This window comes from Chelon labrosus (genome assembly GCF_963514085.1).
Source record: "Chelon labrosus genome assembly, chromosome: 12".
Classification (NCBI taxonomy): domain Eukaryota; kingdom Metazoa; phylum Chordata; class Actinopteri; order Mugiliformes; family Mugilidae; genus Chelon; species Chelon labrosus.
Genome location: NC_140345.1, coordinates 8,434,595 through 8,457,624, shown reverse-complemented (window position 1 = coordinate 8,457,624; position 23,030 = coordinate 8,434,595). Strand labels below are relative to the sequence as shown.

Here is a 23,030-nt window from a genome sequence, read left to right as displayed (position 1 = left end):
TTGATGTCTGTTTTTGTATTTTCTGTTAGTGATATTAAGTTGAACACTGACGCATCACTTTCCACATAATTAGGCTTTTACTTTAAATGATGAGCATACTTCCTGAATGCCAAGCAGATAGAGAAACTTATCACGGAGATGTTTGTCCCTTATACTTAAAGATAAGTCCCCAAGACATAATTATTATGATGAGATTTATTGATGCTAACCAACAGTTGCACCCTACTCCAATCTAATTAAAGCCCTCCCAAAACTACTTAATTGGTAAATTCCCAGATGGGCAATATTTGAAGCAGATAGCATGAAATGAGGTAAAGTGTACCCAACCACAAAATCATTACTGAATGATTTGGGATGTTGTCAACCTTGAACTCTCCAGGAGTCAGTGGAGCACTTTTAATTGCACATTAAATCAATGTTTATCTACATAGTTCCTTATAGCAGGTGGTGTTACGTGAGCTTTGTGATGAATTGGCAACTTGTCCACCCCGACCCCACTCTTCGATCCTTTTATCCCACATTACAAGACGCGTATTTTCTGTGGGAAATCTCTCGCCTGATGACAGTCCCCCTGCGGGGAATGAATGGACTTTAGTGTTGCATTACATTAACCTGTGTTGGAGGCGTTGAAAGCAGATGGTCACATTTGATATTATAACCGACAGTATAATCATTTACAGACTGGAAAAAAATATTTGAAGAACCACACATTTCTTATAATGAAAAAAAATACTTGGAGGGCACTGTGCGTGATTTATTTTTGCTTGAAGATTCTCATCCCCACAACAGTGAAGAAGAGATCCAGCAGTCTTGAGAAAAGATGCAGCAAAGGAGTATGTTGTGAGTCTACTTTCATTATAACTGTTTGTTCGTCAAAGCACTTCCAGTTTTCAATTTCATTCCACTGCGTGTCTTACATGACTACATTTAATAAAAGAGGATATGCTTGGGAGGAAGAAAGTCACTCATACAATAAAACATAACTCTGTTCTGTCCACTGCGCCACTGCTTTTATTAACTGTGAACCATATGGCATAAATTACCACCTCTTCCAGCTTCTAATAAAATGATTTCCACAGTCATCTGATAAGAATTTGAGACCTGTCCTTGAGATTTATGTCTCATTTGAGTACTATATGTCACTGTCTTTATGGCATGGCTGTATTGACAGTGTTTGTCAACTTGACGCCTTTCCCATCCTCTTGTCAGAGTAAATCTGACTGCAGCTATTATCTCATTATGTTTATCGTGACCCATTGGGCACCATTCATGAGTTAGCTGAGACGGTATGATGATAACCACCACAGAGCACTGCTATAATCATTATTTACGGGATGGAAGTGGGTGGAAGTCCCCTCATTTAGCATAATTTGGATCCGGTGCCAACTTGTATGGTACTCCGGAGAAGCTATTTGCTGACTAGATAAAGTCAGAGGGAGGAAGAGAGGAATCATCTGGAATAGTTTCCCATTCACAGCTGGAGCCATGAGCTGCTTAATTTCCCCAGTCAGAGCTCTAACTATGCTGTGGCCCTCAAACCTGTATGGCAGTAATTACAACCAGACAAAGACCCCAGATTTACTGGTGCATGACACCATAAATTTCAAAACTGTTAATTAAATTCTGCTGTGTTGAATGTCTTTGCTGCCAGCATCGGTCACGCCAATAATGCCCATGTGGTTTGAATTTGATCTTTTCTCTTTTTTTGGTTTTGGAAAGCTTTCTCATGACGCAAACAGGTTGTTGCGGGGACTCTCGTCCTCTCTCCCCCCACCTTCTCCCTTCTCTGATTTACCCCATTGTTACTCCTTATGTGACTCTGGATGACATGTGGGCAAGATCAGGGGGTAATGAACTGGTTTCATATGAGAGTGGGAGCATAAGCAGAACAGAAGATTTCATTAGTCTGGTTTAATACTCCCCCCGTGGGGGTGTAGATGCAAACACAATTACAGGTGAGACTGAGAGTGTAAAAAACTCTCAGGATAAAGCAGAACAAAAAGAGCCACAAGTGGGTTAGCATTCCCGTTAAAGGCAAATTCTAAAATCAAATGTCCCAGCTGGCTCTATAGAAACAACCAAACTGCACTGAGTCTCATTATGGCAAGTCACAGTTCTATATCTCAGCCGGCAGGTACACCTCTGTGGTCACTAGAGGGCTATCAAAGCCAGCACAATGGGCTTTTGCTGCAGTTTATGGTCAGGTGCACCAAGCTGACTGTGCGCAGAGTTCTCATTTATTGTGTTAATAGTGTTTAAGTGTTACATGATATTACAACCATGTTCCACTTTATCACCTTTGGAGAAGCTGGGTCACAAAGTCATTTATTAACAGTGCAGAGAGGTTTAAAAAAACAGTTTTCAACACAAATGTCCTTCTCTCTCCAGTTTTCTAAAATTGTGCCCAAGACCCCTGTTTTGCTTTGTAAGTAGAGTCACATCGACTCATTTATATACAGAGACCACACAGACGGACACACACGCTCTCTCTTTCCATCACACACACACACACACACACACACACTGATTTACAGCTTGGGCAGTTGTCCTGGTGCTGCAGCCACGCTGTTGGGGGTGGCGAGGCCTCCGCACTGAAGATTGGATGTCATCTGCCACTTCCTCTCTAGTGGTTTCCACTATCATAACCTGAAATGAGAATGAGAACACTTTTGAAGCCGTTTCATGCTTTATACTTTACTTCACCACTAAACGTTGTTAATATATCATATAGATCATATACAGAAGTGTCTATTTGGGGCCCTTCGTCAAACTAAACCAAATACATTCAAACCTATGTGGCAGAATTGTGTCTCCGATCCATTTGATACCTCAGACGTATCTTTTAATAAGTACACAAGGCAGTTGAAGTGAGAACCATATCAGGTCCACCTGTCAAGGGAATAAAAAATACTTTCTACTCATTGAAGCATCGATAAACAATCTGATTCCTGTAAAACTACAGAGCGAGTACTTTTACTTTCATAACCCACATACATTTTACTGAGAGCTGCAATGACAGACTTTGACTTTTCAGTATGAGTCATTTTATTTCAGTAAAATAGATCCAAGTACATCTTCAGGTGCTGATAACATGTCAAGGCTGCAGATTTTTTGTAAACGTGGGAAATATACCTCACTGACAAGAGACATTTTGACTTCTCACTGTACAAAAAGCACAGGTGTACAATGAATTTCACTTAGGCTTTTATTCATGCTAGGTTCACAGTCATGGCTTACTGGGGCAGTAAAAGGAACTGAATGCACCCGTTATTTCCCTGAAGAACATCTTTTGATTTGAGCTTTTGGTGGCAAAAGGTTGATGATGCAGGAGGTGCAAGCTAACTTTAAAGTCCCTTTGGATTAAATAGCTTTCTCTAACGTTGCACTCACGTTACTGTCTCGGATGAGCTCACCACACCCACGTCACTGAGTACGGGCTCCGTAAACGGTGCATAATGAAAAGAACCTCCATTCTTCAGTTGGTCAATGCTCGGTGAACAATCCCAGCAGCATGTCAGCATGAGGTAAACTCAAAAACAATATTTACCACAGCGAGCATTCAACACAATGTGTACAGAGCAGTGTTCCCATATTCCTCCTGTAGAGGGTCACAATATGGCAGCTGGGTTTGTTTGTTCAGAGGACTTGTGCTTGAGTGTGGAAAGGGCCTGCACTCAAGCCGACACAAAGCCCTCCAAAACACAAACCGCTGCCAACGCAAACTCACAGCGATCCTGTATTTTATTTCAGTGTTTTGCGTCCAGTAATGCTGTTTGTAGCGGCTTTGTTGTGTTTTATTTTTTTAATTGCTGTGTCGATGTGGGTGTTTGGGGTTTTTGTGTCTCAGCCCGGTGATGCATGAATGAGACCTCTTTGGTTACTGGCTTGTGTGTTTGTCTATGACCCTGTTTGTGAGTTGGAGCCCATGTGTCAATAGGTATTTTTAGCACCACCTCTCACTGCATTGCAATGGCACTCATTCGCACCCCTCCGAGTCCTCCCCTCACCTCCTCCTCCTCACCCTCCTTTCCCACACACTCGCTCCGTCTCTAGGGCCTTCCAGTCCACCACAGCATTCACTCTCACTGGAAGGACCCAGCAACAGTCTGCCTGAAAGTTTTAAAACAGGGCGGGAGAGTTCGAGAGCTTTTGAGACTCGGGTTACCATGGGGATAAAGTCCTCTGGCATGGTGTTCAAAATGGCTCCAGTGAATTAGCTGAGTTTTGTTTCTCCCTCGAGCTTTGGCCAATTTGAATATTAATTAAAATAATTAAAGGATCGCTATAATTATATGTCTTCTCATACAGACACTGGGAAAATGTCATGGATGTGAGAGGCAGTGATCAGCCAAGTTAAACTACTGTTTAAGCAAAAGAGCAAGGGTGTGGAAAGGCCAAACATGTAATTGGTACAGACAAAAGGGTGGAAGACAAAGACAAAGAAGATTCCCACATATGAAATAAGTAATTCCCAAAGGGCTGTGGTGGTTAGCAGCACAGAGAGACTGAAGAAGAAAGGGAGGCCATTCATTCAGCTGCTAGTTCAGACAGGTGAGGAGAAGAGGGAGGGAGGGGGGAGGGGGGTGTGGTGTAGGAAAAGGGAAGTCAAATCCTACAGGGCCCAGGGTGACAGTTTGAACAGAGGGCAACAGTTGTAGAAGAGCCTCCCAAATGCCATAGCAGAGGCTGTAGTCCTCCACACTGTCAGATGTGTGGCTCAGTGTGTGTGCTTGTGTATGGATGAATAGCAGGGGATTTCTGAGGGGGGGAAGAAACATGACACCCAAAAAGAGCCTGCACCTCCTCCCTCTTTCTCCCCCACCTCCACCTCCAGACACGAGGAAGAGGAGGCACAAGTGCACCGCTACAGCTGAGAGTGTCTCCAGAGACTGCTGACCGCGTGAGGGGTCATCTGGAACGCCCCAAACCCCGACGCTCGACAATCCCACCTCCCCTCAACTGCCCCCCCCCCCCCCCCCCACATTCCCCTGACAACACTGAGCTCATCGCACCTCAGACACATCCAGCTGCGTGATCACAAGGACTTTCCAGGCAGTATTAGATTTATCCAGCAGATACTTGGATACCGTTGAGTGGAGCTGCTGCTAGCCAGAAAAATACATTTGTTAGAGGTACTTTGTTGATGTGTAAGCAACATTTCATTACCAAAATGAGAGCCTGATGCTTCAGTAAAAGTGTCCTTTCCTCTATTAAGATGATTAAAAACACAGAATTCAAACACACGAGGAAGGATTATAAACCATCTGTCTGGCTGCACCGTTCTCTGGCTCTAGTTGGCATATTTGGTGAGTCTACTTTCGTCCAGGCTGAAATATCTTTGTGACAACTATGTATTGTCATGGCATTTTATAAAGACATTCAGATTCAGATTCAGATTTAATGCGCATTGTGAGCAGCATGACGTGGTACAGACACAATACACAGTATATACAAAAACTATGCCATAACTATTTGAAACATTTGAAACCGTCCATAGAGGATGTAAACATGGCTGTATGAATAAAGTAAATAAGTGAAGAAAGTTGATAAGTGAGTAAAGTTCAGACAGGGTAAGTGTAAACAAGGAGTTACAGGGATTATATATTTGCATGTTTCGTGTTCTCCAGAGGAGGAACTCTTCCATTATTACACATCATGGTCCCATAATAACTGTTGTCATCCCCTCATTTTTCCTTTAGGGCTATTAATTACTCAATACTTTAATTTATTACCACATAGCTTCAGCTGTTTAGACGCTGCTGCATCTAACCATCACAGAGCTGCTAGCATGACTGTAGAGTATTTGTCTTATGAAGTAAATAGATTGACAGAATTAAATCAGACAATAAGAAGACAACAAGGAACAAATGGAAACAAGAGACAAATCAGAAAGCTGTGTGGAAAGTGATCGGACATGACTATTTTACATTTTACCCACCAAACACCTAAAAAGAGAGCTGCCTGCGACACCCAGCGCTACCCTCCACCTAGGAACCTTCTCCCCGGAGCAGACACTGAACCTGTGACCCCTGACACCTCCAACGCTCCCAGAGCCTCTCCAGGGGCCAATCAGCTACAACCTGCCCCAGGCCCATGACACTGATACTGACAAAGCACAGACAAATCACAGTAAACTGACATTGGGGCAACAAAGGGCTGCATGTGGAGCTGTACATTTACACAGACGCACATATGCACACTCTCACACATGCATGCATGTATGTCCAGAGCAAACACAGGCATTAGGTCATCCATGCATGTGAAAAAAAGGAGGTATTTTGTTATAAAAGAAACTGAAGGTTTTCACTGACCATTGCAAATTGTCGGCATTTATTGGTTTTGAATATACCCCGTGAAAAAGACGGTGGAAGAGAGGTTTTCGTGGGTAGAATGCTTGGTATGTGGTTTTACACTGGTTCCCAGCATACTGCAAGCTTCGCATTCTGCAACTGATCTGTGTTGTCTGAATCCTGCAGCCCTGCACAGCTGTCAGACCACAACAGGGGGTGGACAGGCTGCCCGGGAGAGAGGGAGAAAGAGAGAGAGAGAGTGTGTGTGTTGTCCCATGAAATGCCTTTGTATTGAACGCTTCCATTTCTAATTCAGATGTTTGTGTTTTTGGACTAAAGTGATGACGGCAAGGTGATAAATTCAAGCCCTATATTCACAATGACAGGCAATAGATCATCTGTCACCTCTTCTGAATACAGGCTTTGGATGAAAATAGCAATTTTCTTCAGAATGCAATAACCTTTTTAAAAGTAAAGGCACTCCTTTAACTTTTAACAAAGTTTTCCCTCAGTTGAAACACCCATTTTTTCTTCTTGTCAGACCATTGATGTTTGAGGCAACTCATTCTTTTCCCCTTTCTTTATCTTTCCTTACCTATAGCACCAAGAGCTTTCTTGTCCTTGCTGACTCATAAGTGCAATACAACTCGAAGTCGTTCTCTCTTCCTTTCTCTCCCTGTTCACCTCTTCCTCTCTCACTATGTGAATTCCTCACAGGATCAGACCTGCTTTTTATGCTCCACTGGTTTTCACTCAAAGCGAGTTGGGAAGGAGGGGTGAGGGGGGGTTGGAGAGGGGAGAAAAGGGGCTTTAGTGACAACAACCCAAAACTGAGCATGTTCTGTGAAAGAAGGAGAAAATCTGAAACAGGATCAGGGCAAAGGGAAAGTGAAAAACAAAAAGAATAGGAGAGAGGCGGCACAGGGTAGAGGAAATAATGCTGAAAAAGGTCATAATTTCTGCCAGGGGATTTGCAGTTGCCCGGACAACGAACAAAGCAGAGCCAGTTGGACGATGTGCACAACAGAAAGGGCTGAAAAGAGAAGGGAAGGGCTCTGGGGAGTGAAATAACTGAGAATTACTGCACTCATCTGCAAGATCATTTCTGTTAACCTGTTATTTGTCGTAGCGTGGGTTATACCTTTCAAATACTCACAGTCATTGCTGCATTATCCCTTTCATTTCTCCTGGACAACATCACCTGTTTTATATGCTTACCGGGAAGAAAAGTTTGCTCAGAAGCGGAAACATTAATAAGTGGTGATGTGAATTAACAACATCCTGTTGTAAGTTAAGAAGAGAGGGAGGAAAGCTTGAATGCGTGCGTCGGTTTTATTCGGCTCTGAATTAAAAAGCGATGAGAGAATGTTAATGATATGCGGAGAGAACGAGGCCAGGCCTGATCATGAAAGAGTAACTGAGTCTTTATAAACACAAAGAAAGTTGGAGGGAGAGAGGGAGGGTGAAGGGGGTGATCACGGGGGAGTGGAAGGGGCGGACTTGCGGTAAAGGTGGCATGAATCAAGCGGGAGAAAAAGTCCAAGGATTAATTTGTCAAATCCACTGAGAGTTAACTGACAAATAGAAAGTGAGTTTGCATCTGCGGGCATACATGTGCAGCCGATGTTGTTTTTGCTTTATAAATGTCTGTTTCCAGTCATATTTTATCATAATAGTCCCACTGGTACACATCAGGCACTAACATGAACTCACACTCACTCATGTAAAATCTTAATCTGGACCACAGCTGTTATTATAGGGGAGTAGCAGAAACTTCATTTTTTTAAGTATTATTCCCTGTGTCTGTTTAATTTTAATAGAAAACATTTGATTAATAGACAAAGCTGGCTCATTTTAGGACGCTAACAAACCAAAATGTGCTAATGCAACAATACACACTAAAACAAACTCTCACAGCAAGTGAACATTAGCCTGCAGAAAGTGTATATCTCGTCTCCCTCCATGTTTACCCAAGGTGGAGCTCAGAGTGTGTTAAATGACCTTTATTGTCCCATGCTGCTGATTGAGCGCCTTCTAAAGTTTCCCTCCCCTCAGTCAGACATGCAAGTACCAACACATACTGCAACTGCTTTACAGCCTTTTCCCCCCCTTGGTCTAAATCTGACTTGTTCAGTTTTTGATGCTATTCAGCATAAACACACATGTGGCTCAATCTTTTAAACATGAATTCCCGTCTCACTGCTGCTTCGCCTTGGGGTCCCATGTCAACGACTGTCCTGGTTCCAGCTCTGTTTGCTGCAAACCCTTCAATCTGAGTCATTACAGCCCAGGGGCAGTAATGGTATACAGTTACACCACCAATACTCTGTAATAAAGTTTCCTTTAGAGGTAAATACCAAGGCAGAGTGCTGTGGGATTACATTAAATTACCCTTGCCAGATGAGATGAGAGGTAGAACAGACATTTGAAGGAGTTTACAAGTTTATTTGATTTAAAAAACTGCTTCAAAACAGCTGAGCAATATTTCCTTGCATGTAAAGGGTTAACAAGGTGAAACTATCCTGTGTGCAACTGTATCATATGTCATATTCCCCAGATCTCACCGTTGCTGTAACGAGGAAACTCCCATTGTCCCCAAAGACTTCACATTGGATTACATTTTGCAGCGCTGTTAAAACCACGGGGCCCCTCCCACCGGGTGCTCTGATTGGACGAAGCGCCTGCTGGAATATTTAATCAGACACCTTGCTCGCGGCTGTGATTGGATACAGCCGGTGCAGTTATGTAAATGAGCACCTGGTGGCGCCTGCTGGCCCGGCTGCGGAGCCCGAGCTGTGGAAGAGTGGCGTAGCCGGGGTTTAGATTCAGAGAGGGGTCGAGGCGCAGGGACCCTTAACGCTCTCTTTCCTTTATTTTATATCCCCCCCTCGTTGTCGACAAGTTGTAAAACTGTTCACCTCGAGAGTGCCACGTGAGAGTCGGGCTGCGGGCGTAATATCAGCCGGTGCGTTCAGCAAAGACGGACTATTTGGTTGTTTTCTGAGTTTTGCTTGAGGTCGCGCACTTTACGCAACTACTGCTCCGGAGCTCAGTCTGGATTATTCGGTGGACGTGTTTTGCTCGGGTCACAGTTGACTAAATACAGAGTTTATCCCTAAAGTTTGGACTGCTGTCAGAGCACTCTTGTCCCTGTTTTTTTAGGTAAGTGTAAATCCTCCGAGTTCTTTACTCCATAATAAGAGCGCCTATAATAATATTGAGGCGGATATTTCCAGCTGTCTGTCCGTCAGTCTGTCTGTGTGTATGTCTGTGTGTCTGTCTGTGTGCTCACCCTGTGGCTTGGCGTCTGTGAGTCTCGGTGTGATCCGGGCGCTGCAGCTCTGGACGCTGGCCACGGACTCTTGGGCTGCGCATACGAGGTATAACGTTGCGCCCCCGGTCTCCGTGCGTGTGCGTGTGTGGCAGATACATCGTGGCATTTACTGACTGCGTAGCTGAAATATTCTGACAGTGTACATCATGGTCTAGACTTATTCAAGATGTGCTGCATAACATATTGCTAAATGTGGTTCCTTGGCAGCAGAGAACATTACAACATTATTTCAGAGCCCTGAGTTGTGCCAAGACCGCCACTCTCACTCTCACTCACGCGTTTATTCACTTTTCTTTCCTCCAACCTCAGTTAAAATCTTCACCCAGACACATCACTGGCATAGCTTCCAAACAGTTTCATAGGTTCGGTTAAGTTGTCGCCAGTCGTTCCTCTCTCCACAGTCTGTTTAACTCATTATTCACCTGCTTTACATTGCACCTCATTCACAAAACCTCACAAGTTAAACAAAAGTGATTCCTCTGGGCATGGTAAGCTGTAAACCTGCAGATGATCCGGGTTCTGTAGAATGTGTGATGTTTAGGATGACTTGGTGGTCATCACACCAATGGTCGACCTTGTGACCTCATAGCACCACAGGTGACCTACAAGGAGACCACGAGCTCTGGTTTCAGTCACCTCTAGCCTTATGAGGTGGTTCTCCACCGGGGAGCTAATCAGTCAGCAGAGCTAAACCTGAAATCAGCACAGGGCAGTGTACCACTGGAGAGAAGGAAATGTGTTGATATAGGAAACATTTCAGACTCTTGGGAGGAGCTGCTAGAACATTTGGACTTTGAACACGATGTACATTTTGTGTTTTTGTGAACCAGAAGAAAGGGCGGTGATTGGGAATCAATCAGGTGGTGTTCTCATATTTCCTGAGAACAGGAATGGTGGAGAAATCAAGATTATTATTATTATTTTTTGTTTAAAGCTGCATATTTCAGCTTTCTGTTATTGGTGTATGGGAGAGACAGACAGAGAGAAAGGTGCAAATGTGGGTGTGATTGCATGTGTTTTTATTGCCAGCTTGTTCCTGAGTGTTTGTGCATGCCTCTGTGCTCACAGGGAGGCGGAGGTGACCTGATGGAGGAATTAACAATGAGCTTTAGTGGGTGTGCAGTGCAGCTGGCAGTCACCTTTCCCACCACACAAAAACACTAGATGTGGTTGTTGAAAAAGGGACTGAGCAGACAGGCCAGAGATAGTGTGGGATTGTTAAACTGTGGAGAGAGGGAGGTGGGGGCGCTGGTGCTATTTGCCAACAGATAGAGGCAATAGAATGGCATTTTCTCTCTCCGTCCCTCCCTCTCCGAAGCTGTAGCAAAGGCTGGGACATAAAGTGAGGAGGAGCAATGAGTGTTGATGCACAGTCCCTCACAGAAAGCACATGTCTGCTGGATCCCTGTCTAATGTGCATCTGGCTACGAATTCTCCCAGAGCGATTCCACGAGAGCCACTGGCCCTGCTTAGCTGCTTTTTATCAGCTGTGCAGTCCAGCAAAGGAGACGCAGAATACTTGAAATAGTTGGAGAGAGCAGTTATGTGAGTAAAAGTGTGCGTGCACACACTTTGAGATACATTTTTATCGACTTGTCTTTGACTCCATAGGCTTAGGACAAAGTGACATTAATTGCATAATACGCTTTGTAAACAAGTATGTACACAGCTAAGTAATTTGTCCATCAATGTCTGAGGAATTGGGGTTTGTTATTTGTTTTGTTCCAGTCTTTAGAGGTTTTAAAACTCAGCAACAAAAGTCTCAGTTGGCAGCTTTTTATATATACGATGAGAAAGATGATCAGAGGTTTTGCTGTGTTCTATTACTGCTGATGTTTTGTGACCAAAACACACTGATGTCTGTCTGTGTGCAAGTCTGTATACAAGCACAGAAGCAGAGTTTGGTGTCTGCGATGGGAACACTGGTTTGTCTAGTCTGGCTGATCATTGACCCCAGTCTGTTGTTCTCTATCTGGGTCATTGTTTCGGTGGCAACCAAGCACTGTGACTTTGTCTTTGTGTTTCTGGTAGTTAACCATTCTGAAAGGACTTTTTGGCAGGTGGACGCAAATTCAAAACCCAAAGGAGGCAGATCTTGCACAATGACTGAATTGCTTTTTTTTGCACAGTTGCCCGATCTTTATAGCGATGTGACTCATGTGTCTAGTTAACCACACGAAAGAGCACAATGATGATAACGGTGTTTGCGATCCAGGAAACAGTCTTTTTTGCAACTTTTCTTGCAGCGGTCATGTATTAGGCAGAAAGTCTGTGTTTGTGTGTAATTGGCTCCCGACAGACTGAGAGGGAAGAACTCATTTAAGTCCAAAGGCACGACACGGCCACTTGCCTTCCTACACTACAGTCCTTCTTTAATGGGAAATGAAGCCAATTGATGGCCGGTCTCCACTGTCCACCCTGTTTTGCTGAACCAATTTGCCCTCAAGTCTAGACAGCTGGACTTTTCAATTGCATTTGCCGTATGTGTGGTCACATCCAGGGCGCGCTCGACAAGACTGTCAGACAAACAAATTAATCGTGTAATGGGTGGTGACACTTCAAAGTGCGATCTGTGATGTTTCTTGGGATTTAGTTGTCAGTGAGTTTTAAAATCTATTGGATTTCCTCTTCATGAAGCTCCGTCTCTAAAGTACTACCTTCTCTGAGATCAGCCTTCCCTCCCTTTCAGGGTTGATTCATACCCCTGGCCCTCCCTGACCTCCAGGATAAGTTTGATCCCCTAATTGATCATTCTGGCAATCTGTCTCTTTCTCTACATCTAACATGGAACACACATTCTCCTACTTCATCTTCTATCTCTCCATTCCCTTTGAAGCAGCACTGCATGTTTCATTTATCCCCCTTCTCCTCTGCTCATCCATCTTATCCTTAGCCTCCCTTATCCTATCATCCCTGTGAGTCTCCTTATTTATCTGTTTGCTCTTTCCATCAAGGATGCCCTGGTTAGATAGCAATGTTACTGCTACGATGTGTAAGCAAACTGGGGTTTCTTCAAAGACTTTGTCACCATATCTTATCGAAGTATCTCAGAGCTCGGTTTCATGTCTCATTCAATCTCAGGATGCAGAAATAAAAAAAAAATCCAGATTTAAATGTGGCTAATGTACATATTAATATGTTTGAGCATCAGAATCTGCATGCTGCAAAGTAGTTTTTACAAAAGCACAAAAATCTAAGATTGAACGAGTCACCTGGATAATTTTACAGCTGTGTTACATGTTCTGTGGCGTTATAAAATAATAAAATGTTTTCATCAAAAGAGCAGACCTGATTTGGCGTTGCACTCCCATCACACCGTCGGACTTTCAACTGTCAGATGTTCAATTGAAGCAGATGTTGTCTTTTTTATTCCAAGCGTTCATCTCAGTGACAAATATACACTAAACCAAGTTCTTTCTAGCGAACCACCTCGATATTTGTAGATTCAGACTTGAGTGGAGTCATTTGAGGCAGTTCACTTTGTGAAGCTCTCCTCACAAAAGAGGTTTATTACATTCTTTCCCGTCAAGATGTTAAGGTAATGCTCTAATTAGAAAAGGGCAACGCTGAATCCAGGCTGGGAATCATGTGCTTCTTTGCACATCTTTGAACTATTGAAAGTTGAAGTTATCTCTTTTGGAAGAAGAACTTTATAAAAGATGGAAACAAACTTAAAAGCTAGCATGTGCCCTGCTCACTGCCTCAAATCTTGTCAGGACATGGAAGGAAACTGTGTTAAACATCAAAGCTTATTTTATTTTTCAAAGTGTCTTCTCTGGATGTGATGAATTTGAGTTGCAACGACTTCCACTCTGAGTGGGCTGGACATGTCTGTCTGTTCCTCAAAGAGGTTTGAAGGGCACGTTAGGATCAGGAGCTGTTGTGTGATGTGTAATTTAGCTCTTTTTAGGCTTTCGCTGAAAGGGAGGAGGAGGACTGAGAGTGTGATAGAGGTATCAGTCTGTGCTCGAGGCTTTTAACAGAGCACTGTCTGTTGGCTAGAGTTTAGAACTGATATTAACCAGGTCACTGCATTGTGGGATCAGAATATACTTTTATGTGAGTGTACTGTGTGCCTGCTTGCTGCAGTAGCTAAACATTAAACAGTCCAGAGATGTCTGAGACACTTTTCTTTCTACTCAGCTGTCATTCATTAGAAATAAGAAGGCATCTGTTGGAGGACTGGGCTCGGCCAAACTGTTTTTCTCACTTTGACTCATTCCTGTTTGACCTGATCTTTCTGCTGTGTTGTGTTTCTCTTCAGTCTATCCCTCTTTCTCTACCTCTTTCTCCCCTTTCATTCCTTCTCCAGTTCTCTCTCTGTGTTTCAATAGCTGTTCACTGGGTGAATAATTCTCAGCCTCCTGCGGGCAGAGAGCTGCTTTTGTCCCACACACGCTCTGTCATTCTGAGTCTCTTTTTTGGATTACTGGAGGGAATTTTCCTCCATGAGAATTTCTGTCTGCCTGTGTTTCAATCTGTGGCTGTTTTCTCTCTGCTCATTGTGAGAGTATCACCATGCTGTCACATGCCTCTCCTTTCTCCGTTCACCCCATCCTCCTCTCTGCTTCTCACTTGTTCTCTGACAGGTGGCAGTGAGACTTTGCAAATTGAATTCAGGGAAATGGGCTGTGGCACACCATCACACTGCAGCCCTAAAGTAGCCTCTGTGTCAGACTAAACTCCAAGATCCATATACACTCTGCTGCGACACCGTCATATCCACGTGCTAAGGCTACCTCATACCTTCTGGATTCTCATTATGATTTTTACACCCACGCTTCAAGTAAGGTCAAACGCGGCACTAATCTTTCAGTCAAGGTTTGTTATTAGGTCGCAGATAACTTGGCCTCACTTTTAGCGGTGTTGAGCCAGGCCTTTCATTAACTTGCTTTCACCAGAAAGTGAAATGGAACTCGTCTCATTTCAGATGGATTATGCTGAGAAAAACAAGCCGAGGACAGTCGAACTGCATGCACTGACATGTATGAGGCTTTAGCCCCAAGAAACAAAACAGTGTTCCAGTTGCTGTCAGTCATAACCAGTTCCCCAAAAGAAATCAGAGCATGCACTCTTCTAGTGTTTTTCCTTTGCGTGCACAGAACGGGCACTTCTTTGATTCACATGATGCAGCTAATAAACAAAGGACTCTCTGTAGATCATGTTGACATGCATTTTTGTTATGCTCTCTGTTCTTTGTCATATTTCATTTGATATTTTATTGTTTCTCTTGTATAGTGGAGCATATCATAAACGCAATCCTTCTTTGTTGTGTGTTGCTGTCACTGTATCTGATGGGGCTTCATTCTTTCACATTGTCTTTACGGATGTCATTGTATTGAAGCACAATGATACAGCTATAATTAAAATCGTTCCAGACTAAATATCGTTCCGGACTTGTATCTACATGATACACATGTACCTAGTTAGTTAGTTACTTATTGGCTATGCATTACTTATTTCTGTGATGATTAACAAAAGACAAACTGTGAACCTTATTTACTTTAGGACAAAAAGGGAAATGGAGACTTTTACATAGACAGTTCATGATTTCTCTCATTTGATGGTAAATGGTAAATGGCCTTGCTTTTATATAGCGCTTTTCTACCTATTGGTACTGATAAGAATCACTACTTGTTTGCTGATTTAAAATTCACACCTAACCTTTGGCAGTGAGTTATGATGAAACACACAACGGAGACATTATCATGGAGACGCCTGCTCCAAATGAACAAAAGTAGGTCTGGGGAAGACCTGTGATGGACTGGTGAGCTGTCCAGGGTGTACACTGCCTCCCACTTGGGATTGGCTCCAGCCCCCTGTGACCCTCTATGGATTAAGTAGTTAAAGATAATGGATGCATGGATGGGTGGGTGTGCAATTTTCTGCACTGTATTTTGTTGTTGTAATTGGCAGACGTACAAAAACTACCCCTACCAGGAATCACTGAGCAGTATCTCCAATGCATGGAAGACTGCCTATCTCCATCACACTCTTAATTAACAGATTTTTTGAACAGTTTTGCTTTGGTGCTTTTAAAGACATGGTAGTTTTATAGGTACCCAGATTATTAGTTTTTTACGCTTATTCAGGTGACCGTACTTCAGCTGTAATGTATACCACACGTCCATAAACGAAATCCTTACCTAACAATAATAATATTAATGATCTTTGTTCACCGATCATCCAGTATAAATGTTTTCTGGCTAGTAGCTTGCTGTAATGCTTTGTCCCCTGCAGTTGATGAAGGCATTCTCATTTGCTGGGCAAACTTGTGGTAATCAGTCACCATTTGTCTCTGTCCACCATGCAGACATGCTGAGCAATGCTGCAACTGGCATGGACTGAGCAGCCGACTGGACCCGCTTCCAAGTACAAAGTTGGCAGCATAAAGAGGAAAAGATGAAAGTTTTGCCCTAGCTTTGAGAGATTTCAGCTTAGTGCCGCGGCATGCTAATGAGCCCAGCTTTATTATGTTCATTTTTTACCTGTTCTTGCTCTGCCCTTGAGCTCATGGGTCTCTGTGCTATCACTGGTCTTAGCTTAAGATTTAGATTCGACCTGGGCTGAGCTGTTGCACCAGACTGCTTTATGACACTGCCCTGCCGTGCCTCTGCCACCAGTAAAGTGTGTTTTGAGTTGGGTATTCTGTTTTGGGTTAAAGCTGAGCTATCTTAACGAGTCATTAGTTGTTGAACACAACTGAACTATTCTGGAAACATGTTTTGTCTTTTACGATCACACTACATCATCATGATTCACCGCCTCCTTCAGTCATCTATGCTGTGCTTTCTCTTTTCCTCTATGCTTTCATCTAATTTGTTTTTCTGACTCTGCAGCCGTCTCAGTCTTCTCCTTCAACTCTCATTACCCGCTTTAAGTGATTCATCCTTCCTCTGCAACTCAGCAAAATCAGATTCCACACTGATTACTGGCACTTCTTTTTATACGTGGATATTGTGACACATAGGTGGACAATTTGATGACCAATGAATGACCAACACCATGACAAACAGCGGCCCTCAACACTACACTTCACATTTAGCTTCTGTAGGTAACTAATACATGCCTGTACCCTCAGATTTAAGACTGGATTAGTTTACACCATCACTAAGGGCTGTATTGTTTATTTCTCTGAAGGAATCATTATGCTGTGTAATATTTTAATATTTGACCACAGCAAGCTCGAGGAAATGTTTTCAAGTTGGAAAAAAACAATCCCATGGGTAGATTTGTTTAGCCAAACACCTCATGCCTCCTCTTGGAGTGGTTCCTCAATAAAAATGAAGAAACAGTGGCCCTGCAGGAATCAGCACTTCACTCATACCATCTCTGAGTCACACAGAAACAAGCCTGTTTTCAAGAAAGACATCAAATGACCTTGTTTCTGTGGCTGGCCAGTCGCACCCTTCAAAGTGTTGTGAAGATTGAAGATTAATTCGTTCTTCCTTCTCTGCAGGACTCAGAGAGCAGTGGTGCATGCAGCCAGCTTCCTCAGACACTGACGGAAACCCAAAACAAAGAGCTCACTACTCTGTGTCTCCCCAGTGACCATTAGTCACGTCTAACTGGCAGCGCGTCAGTCTATCTGGCCGTGACTGGAGACTTCACACGTTGTTTGTGCATGTAACGAGAAAGATGTTTAAGAAGCAATAATGCTCAAGGGTTTTGTATATAGCATATTGCATACATTACATTATTGCTGAAATTTCTCCAAACACACGTATGTCGTATGTTGTATGACAAGCAGGTCTCAGACTCTTTTCATCCATACCAGTAGTGCACTACACAATCAACTCATTCTATTCATTTTACAAAGATTTCCGTGGTGTCCAGAGGATGAATCCCTCTGATTTTGGTGATCCTGGTTTTCAGGATTTTGAATGAAATATCTCACCTTGATGTTCCACTGACCTTCTGCTTAATATGTCCGATATTTTGATTTATGACCAATTTAACTTAGATGCCAAATAATTACCATGGTAGCATATTCGTTGTGAGCCACGAGTGTGCGTCTGTGCCCACACATACTGTATCTTTAGCAGCAAGCATGGCTGCAGTGACTTTAGTGTGCTCATATGCATTTAAGCATTGTTCCAAGCATTGAAACAAAACGATGAGGCAGTTTCCAGTGTTTGCATGACAAAGAAGAGCAAAGGAAACACATCAGGCGAGCTGTTACATATAAATAAATACAAACAAGTGCATGTTAATTATTGAATAAGGTCTATTTATGCGCACCATGTTTCTGTGTATATGACGTCAATAACTCAGCAGGCCATTTTCCCAAATTGGTATCATTCACTTCAATTTTTCATATTATTCTCACATGGATGTATTATAATTCACTGTCTACTCTGCAACAGTTTTCAATTCCATAGTCTAGCAATAAAGGTAGTAGTAGAAATATTTCATATACTTAAAAGATGAAGTGTGGTATTTATCATTGTAAATATGATGGAAGCTATCTGTCTTGTTTTGGCAGCTTTAAGTCATCATACTCATCAATTCCAGTAAAATTGATAGGATGAGTTCTGCAAACATGATCAGTGTGGAATGCATAAGTGGAGATTTTCTAAGGCAACGTTCAGCACCTGTCTTGATTCTTAAATGTTCATAATATAAGTGTGACAGAAAAAAGTGGGCTACATTGACTGTGATGGATTACCTCTCTTGGATGTCAAGTCTGTGCAACCTGACTTTTATACTGTACTGAGGCAGACTGAAACTAATGGCTTTCTGGAATGCATGAAATCACACAAACTTATGGTATGCTTTGGAAAATGATCAGCGGTGATGTAAGACATACACAGTTTGCAGTTAATGTGCTAAAACATTCAGAATGACCCGAAAACCCTCCAGGTCACTACTGACATTTGGACTGGCTTGATTAAACAATGGGAAAAAATAACAAATGCTAACATTTGGGTCCAACATGAAGGGCTCTCTAGAAAAGACGCTAACCAGACCCAACGTCTTGCCAGCTTTTCAGTGAAGCACTCTAATTATAGGGACTGGCAACCTAGCTTTAATGATGTAATGGCTGCTACCTATAAAAGATCTCCTCTGTGTTTCGGTGCTCTCGACTCTGTCCCTCATGTCGGTTGTGTTTTGTTGTGTGGAACAGAAACAGCAGCTGCTCATAAGTATTCATTAGTCCAACCCATGGATTAGCAGAGACAAAATCTTAGAGTGTAGATTGGTCTTCACACTGTGCTGCCTTCTTCAGAACACAGCGGGCCCTTCTAACTCTCTCTGAGCACTAACCACAGCTGTTCAACACCACTTGACTTTTCCAGCAACAATGTTCTCAGATGGCTGTGGCCACTTTTGTTCCTGAATGCTAAAACATTTGTCTGGTTGGTTTTCACTTCCTGTTTGTGATCTCTTTTTGTCTGTCTGCGGTGAGCTGGATAAAAGTTCTTCTCCTTTTTCCACACTTGCCGATGAAACGGTGATGATATGCTATAAAGGAAAGTGTTTGTTGTTATCATGGTGGTTGGCATGGCGATTGCCATGGATGTGAGGCTCCAGTCGTCAGGTTCTCAGCTCTGATTTTGCACACTGAGCTCAGTCCAGGAAGCCCCATATTTCAGCATTTTGTCATCTGGCATGTGTGAACACATACTTACTCATTTATACAACTTGGGATTTTTTTTTCAGCAAAGAAAAAAAAAAAAAAATGTCTCTTTCGCTCTCTGTTTCACTCCCCATTTGGAACACATGCGCCATGTATCGGTTGCGTTGTGTCTCTCAGGACAGCTGCACTGGATGGCTATCCCCCATGCCTACATACGCACCCCATGCAGCCATGCATACACATACACTGCGGGGCCATAAGTCACCATCTCTACACCGCGTCGCTCGTCCCAAATACTCGCACACATGTACCCATGTCATCGCTACCCTTGTTCTGCCGTCTCTGCCCTGTTGTGCCTGAGCTAACGTTACTTTTCACTCTGTTTCAATACATTCCCTCTCCCTGCCTCCATCAGCGTCTACCCCCCACGCCCCCTCCGATCCTCTGTCACTACAGCTGTGCGTCAGCTGTCGGCTTGTACCAGTCTAGTCGGAGATGAAGTCGAAACACTGAGGGTCTACAGGGAAGACAGCCTGGGCTCTCTGTCTCTCCCAGCTGTCACTGCCTCTTCAAGCTTCCACTTATGAGGTTTCTTTCCTCCCTCTTGTGTCACCACTGGAAGTTTTCTTCAAACGCATTCAGCAGTAAAATATGCACAGAGGATATAACTCCAAAATCTGCTTATTTCTTCTGTATGTTTCAAATATAAGTTTGATGTTTCTGTGAGGAAAGCCCTGAGTACTACCTGCTATGTCATTTTAAAAATATTGGATTGACATACATTCAGATGATATTTTATCATGCGCTAAAACTAATAATGTAGCCTAATGCGGCAGACCTCATTATATCCTTTATGAAAGCTAGAATGTAGTGTTGTTGTAAGAGAGGTATTGATTCAAACTTTATTGTCGCTTTAGAAGACCTGTATATTGCAACGCAATCAAAAAGCAATCACAGAGGGAGGATTTATTATGGCCCAGCTATATGTACCTAATGAAAAGGCATCTTAGTGTAGGTTTAGGTTTTAAGCTTTCAAGGATCTTCAGAGTCAATAATGCATGCAAAATGACCATGATGTGGTTTTATGAGCAAGAAATTTATATGGCACTAATCTGTCTCAGACCATGTTCGTGACCCCATTAACTGAAAATATTTTAACATCTGTCCTTCACTTCTCTCACACTCATTGGCTCTCATTACTTCAGTCTTACAGCTTCATCTGTTTGTTATTTATTCCAAACAACTGGGCGCTCCAAATATGCTCCATCGAATTAAGAGAAAGGAGGTTTGAAATCAGTAATTTGGAAAGATGATTGGCATTGAAAATACTGAAAGAATAAAATTATTTGTGAGTAAATGGGCACGGCTAATTATGCCATCCTCAATTACCAAGCTATTTGTACCCTTTCTAAAGGCACAGGAAGTAATATTGTATCACGGCATCCTGGTGCCAGGGAGAAAAACAAATTAGCCCGTGAAAGTGGCCTTCGTTATACGAGTTTGTGCTTGCTCCGCTGGGGTTTGGCCCATTGCTGAGCTTGGCATTGAAAATGTTGAGAAACTAATGACTCTGAGACATGCAATGTGCTTAGAGGATAGGAGGATTTGATTGAGAGAGTAGAGTTATCAGTGGTGATGGGGAGAGCTTGTGATCTCAGTCCCGGAGCAGTGTGTGCATATGTGGACGTGAAAGTAAAATAAATTGTGAATTGATGGGGATTGGTGCTATTTTAACAAGCACAGACGGGAATGTAGCTCTAATGATTGTTTTCTCTTCGACAGGTATGCCTGTGGTCATCAGTGTGTCTCCGGACAGGTAACCAGGTGTGCTGCTGCGGTCATGGCCTTGACAACGCTGCGGCTATTTTCTGTCACTGCGATCACAGTCTTGGCAGTGCTGGCATCATCTTCAGAGGAACATGAGTGGCACTTTAACCCAGGTAGGATGTCATGTAAACGCATGCAACCAAGAATATATCTGTGTTGATGGTGGAAAAATATTTCCCCCAGTTTTGTCCTTTTTCATTTATTTTTTTCCCAGAAACTATTGCATTTTAAAGAGCTTGGCAGTTGGCACATTTCAAGGATGTTTTTTTATTCCCACAAACTCAGACACGATTGCATTTTCAAACCCTCTTCCTCCCCTCCTCCTGTGCGTCCCACTGATCTGACATTCTCCTCACATTCACAGATCAGTTAAGGCTCATTCTCCGTCCACTATCATCAGGCTATCCTGTGTCCTCTCCCTGTCTGCCTGCCAGTCGTGTGTAATGGGAGACTGAGATAGCTGGGCAGTCCCCCACTGCCTCATCAAGACCGCTAATGCACAGGCAGTTCATGAAAGTGTCAGTCAAAATGTCGGGGAATGGAGCGCATGAGGAGTTAGTGAATGTGAGCCAGCCAGGTGTAACTAGAGGAGACTGTTTGCAGTGTGCTCAAACTAGGGGCTGCAGCAGTAGACTGTGAATAAGAACAAGGAAGGAACTATTGATTATAGTTTTAATTATACGTTGATTAATCATTCAGTTAATCTCCTTGTGTAGAATTCAGTGATTATCAGTTAATTGCTTTTTGCAAGCCATCAGCATCAATCTGAATGGGCATCAGTCTATTTGTCCAGCACTTTGTTATATTTGTTGTCGAATTAATGAAATTAACTTTAAATATAGTGCCATTATCAGGATATTTATTAGCGGGTAGCTGAAAAACTATACCATGCTCATCAGCCTCTTCCTCCTTACTTGCTTTACATCATTAAGTGAAAAGTGATTAATCAAATGTCCGGCTGATAATGGAAAACCAGATCATTTGCAGCCTTAACACAAATTGTCTGAGTAATGAGTAATTGTCCGTTAAATGGTTAATGAATTTATTGTTTGTGTAGTGTCTGTTCTGAATTTGTAAGTCGACTGTGGCATAACACAAACAGACTTACACACTTTATTTTGTAGAAAGTGCTGGCAGAAGGTGCAAGGGCTGAAGTTTTACAGAGAATTACAATAAGAGAAGGTGAAAGCAGAGGACACACAGAGGGGCAGAGCCAGCGAGAGGTGAAAAGACTGCACTTGGCGGGTCGTTGACTGCGATGTGGCATAATGATGATGATGTAATGAAATGGGCACCTGTCCTCGGGGCGTGGATGAACTGTGTGTCTGCTGCACCCGTTGGGGTTTTTAGGGTTTGTCATGCAGCCCAACATTCCTGTTCACTGACTCACTGACAGAAACTGAGTTAGACGCCCACCCCCTCCTCTTTCTGTCACCCTCAGCCAGTGCTCCATATCACTGTCAGAACCCCTTTTCACTTTATCACTGACCCAACAGCCTCTCGCCCCCCACTTCCAGCTCATGACTGACTTCACAGCGGATAGTTGGGTCGTTGGGTAATCCTTGCCTGGAACCATACTATCTGGATTGTTTGATAATGCTGCCGCTGGAAAGGAGTCAGCGAAGATATCTGAGACCTGTCTGTGCTCTGTCCTTTGGCCTTAGCTTCTTTCTCTCTTTTGTTCTGTTTTCTGTAAATCCCCAAGCATTGGTAGCCGGAACAGGAGCTGTGCAGGATCATTGGAGCCCAGAGGAGGTGACTGTGTGTGGGATGGAGAGCTAGTTGGGGATACAAAAGAAAACAGATAGGCCACAGTGACACACATATGGGTTTTAATGACTGTCTTTGATACAGTTACAAACAGACAGAGGAGACTCACCTGAAGAATTAATGCTTAAACACTTCCGTTACACATTACATAAAACCATTAGTGACACCTGGCTCTGAGAGATTCTGTCACAAATAGTAACAAAAGGAACAATCTTGTATTTTCTCCTTG

General features: G+C 43.0%; 1 protein-coding gene across 1 annotated transcript in view; it reads left to right on the top strand.

Annotated features, from left to right (window-relative positions):
* Nucleotides 1–10,720: 10,720 nt before the first annotated feature.
* Nucleotides 10,721–23,030, top strand: part of ddr1 (discoidin domain receptor tyrosine kinase 1) — a 35,356-nt gene continuing 23,046 nt past the window's right edge. The window contains exons 1-2 of the mRNA XM_084556958.1: nt 10,721–11,169; nt 20,987–21,144. Of these exons, the coding sequence (XP_084413084.1) occupies nt 11,168–11,169; nt 20,987–21,144 (160 nt within the window). The 5' untranslated portion in view covers nt 10,721–11,167. The remainder of the gene's footprint in view (nt 11,170–20,986; nt 21,145–23,030) is intronic.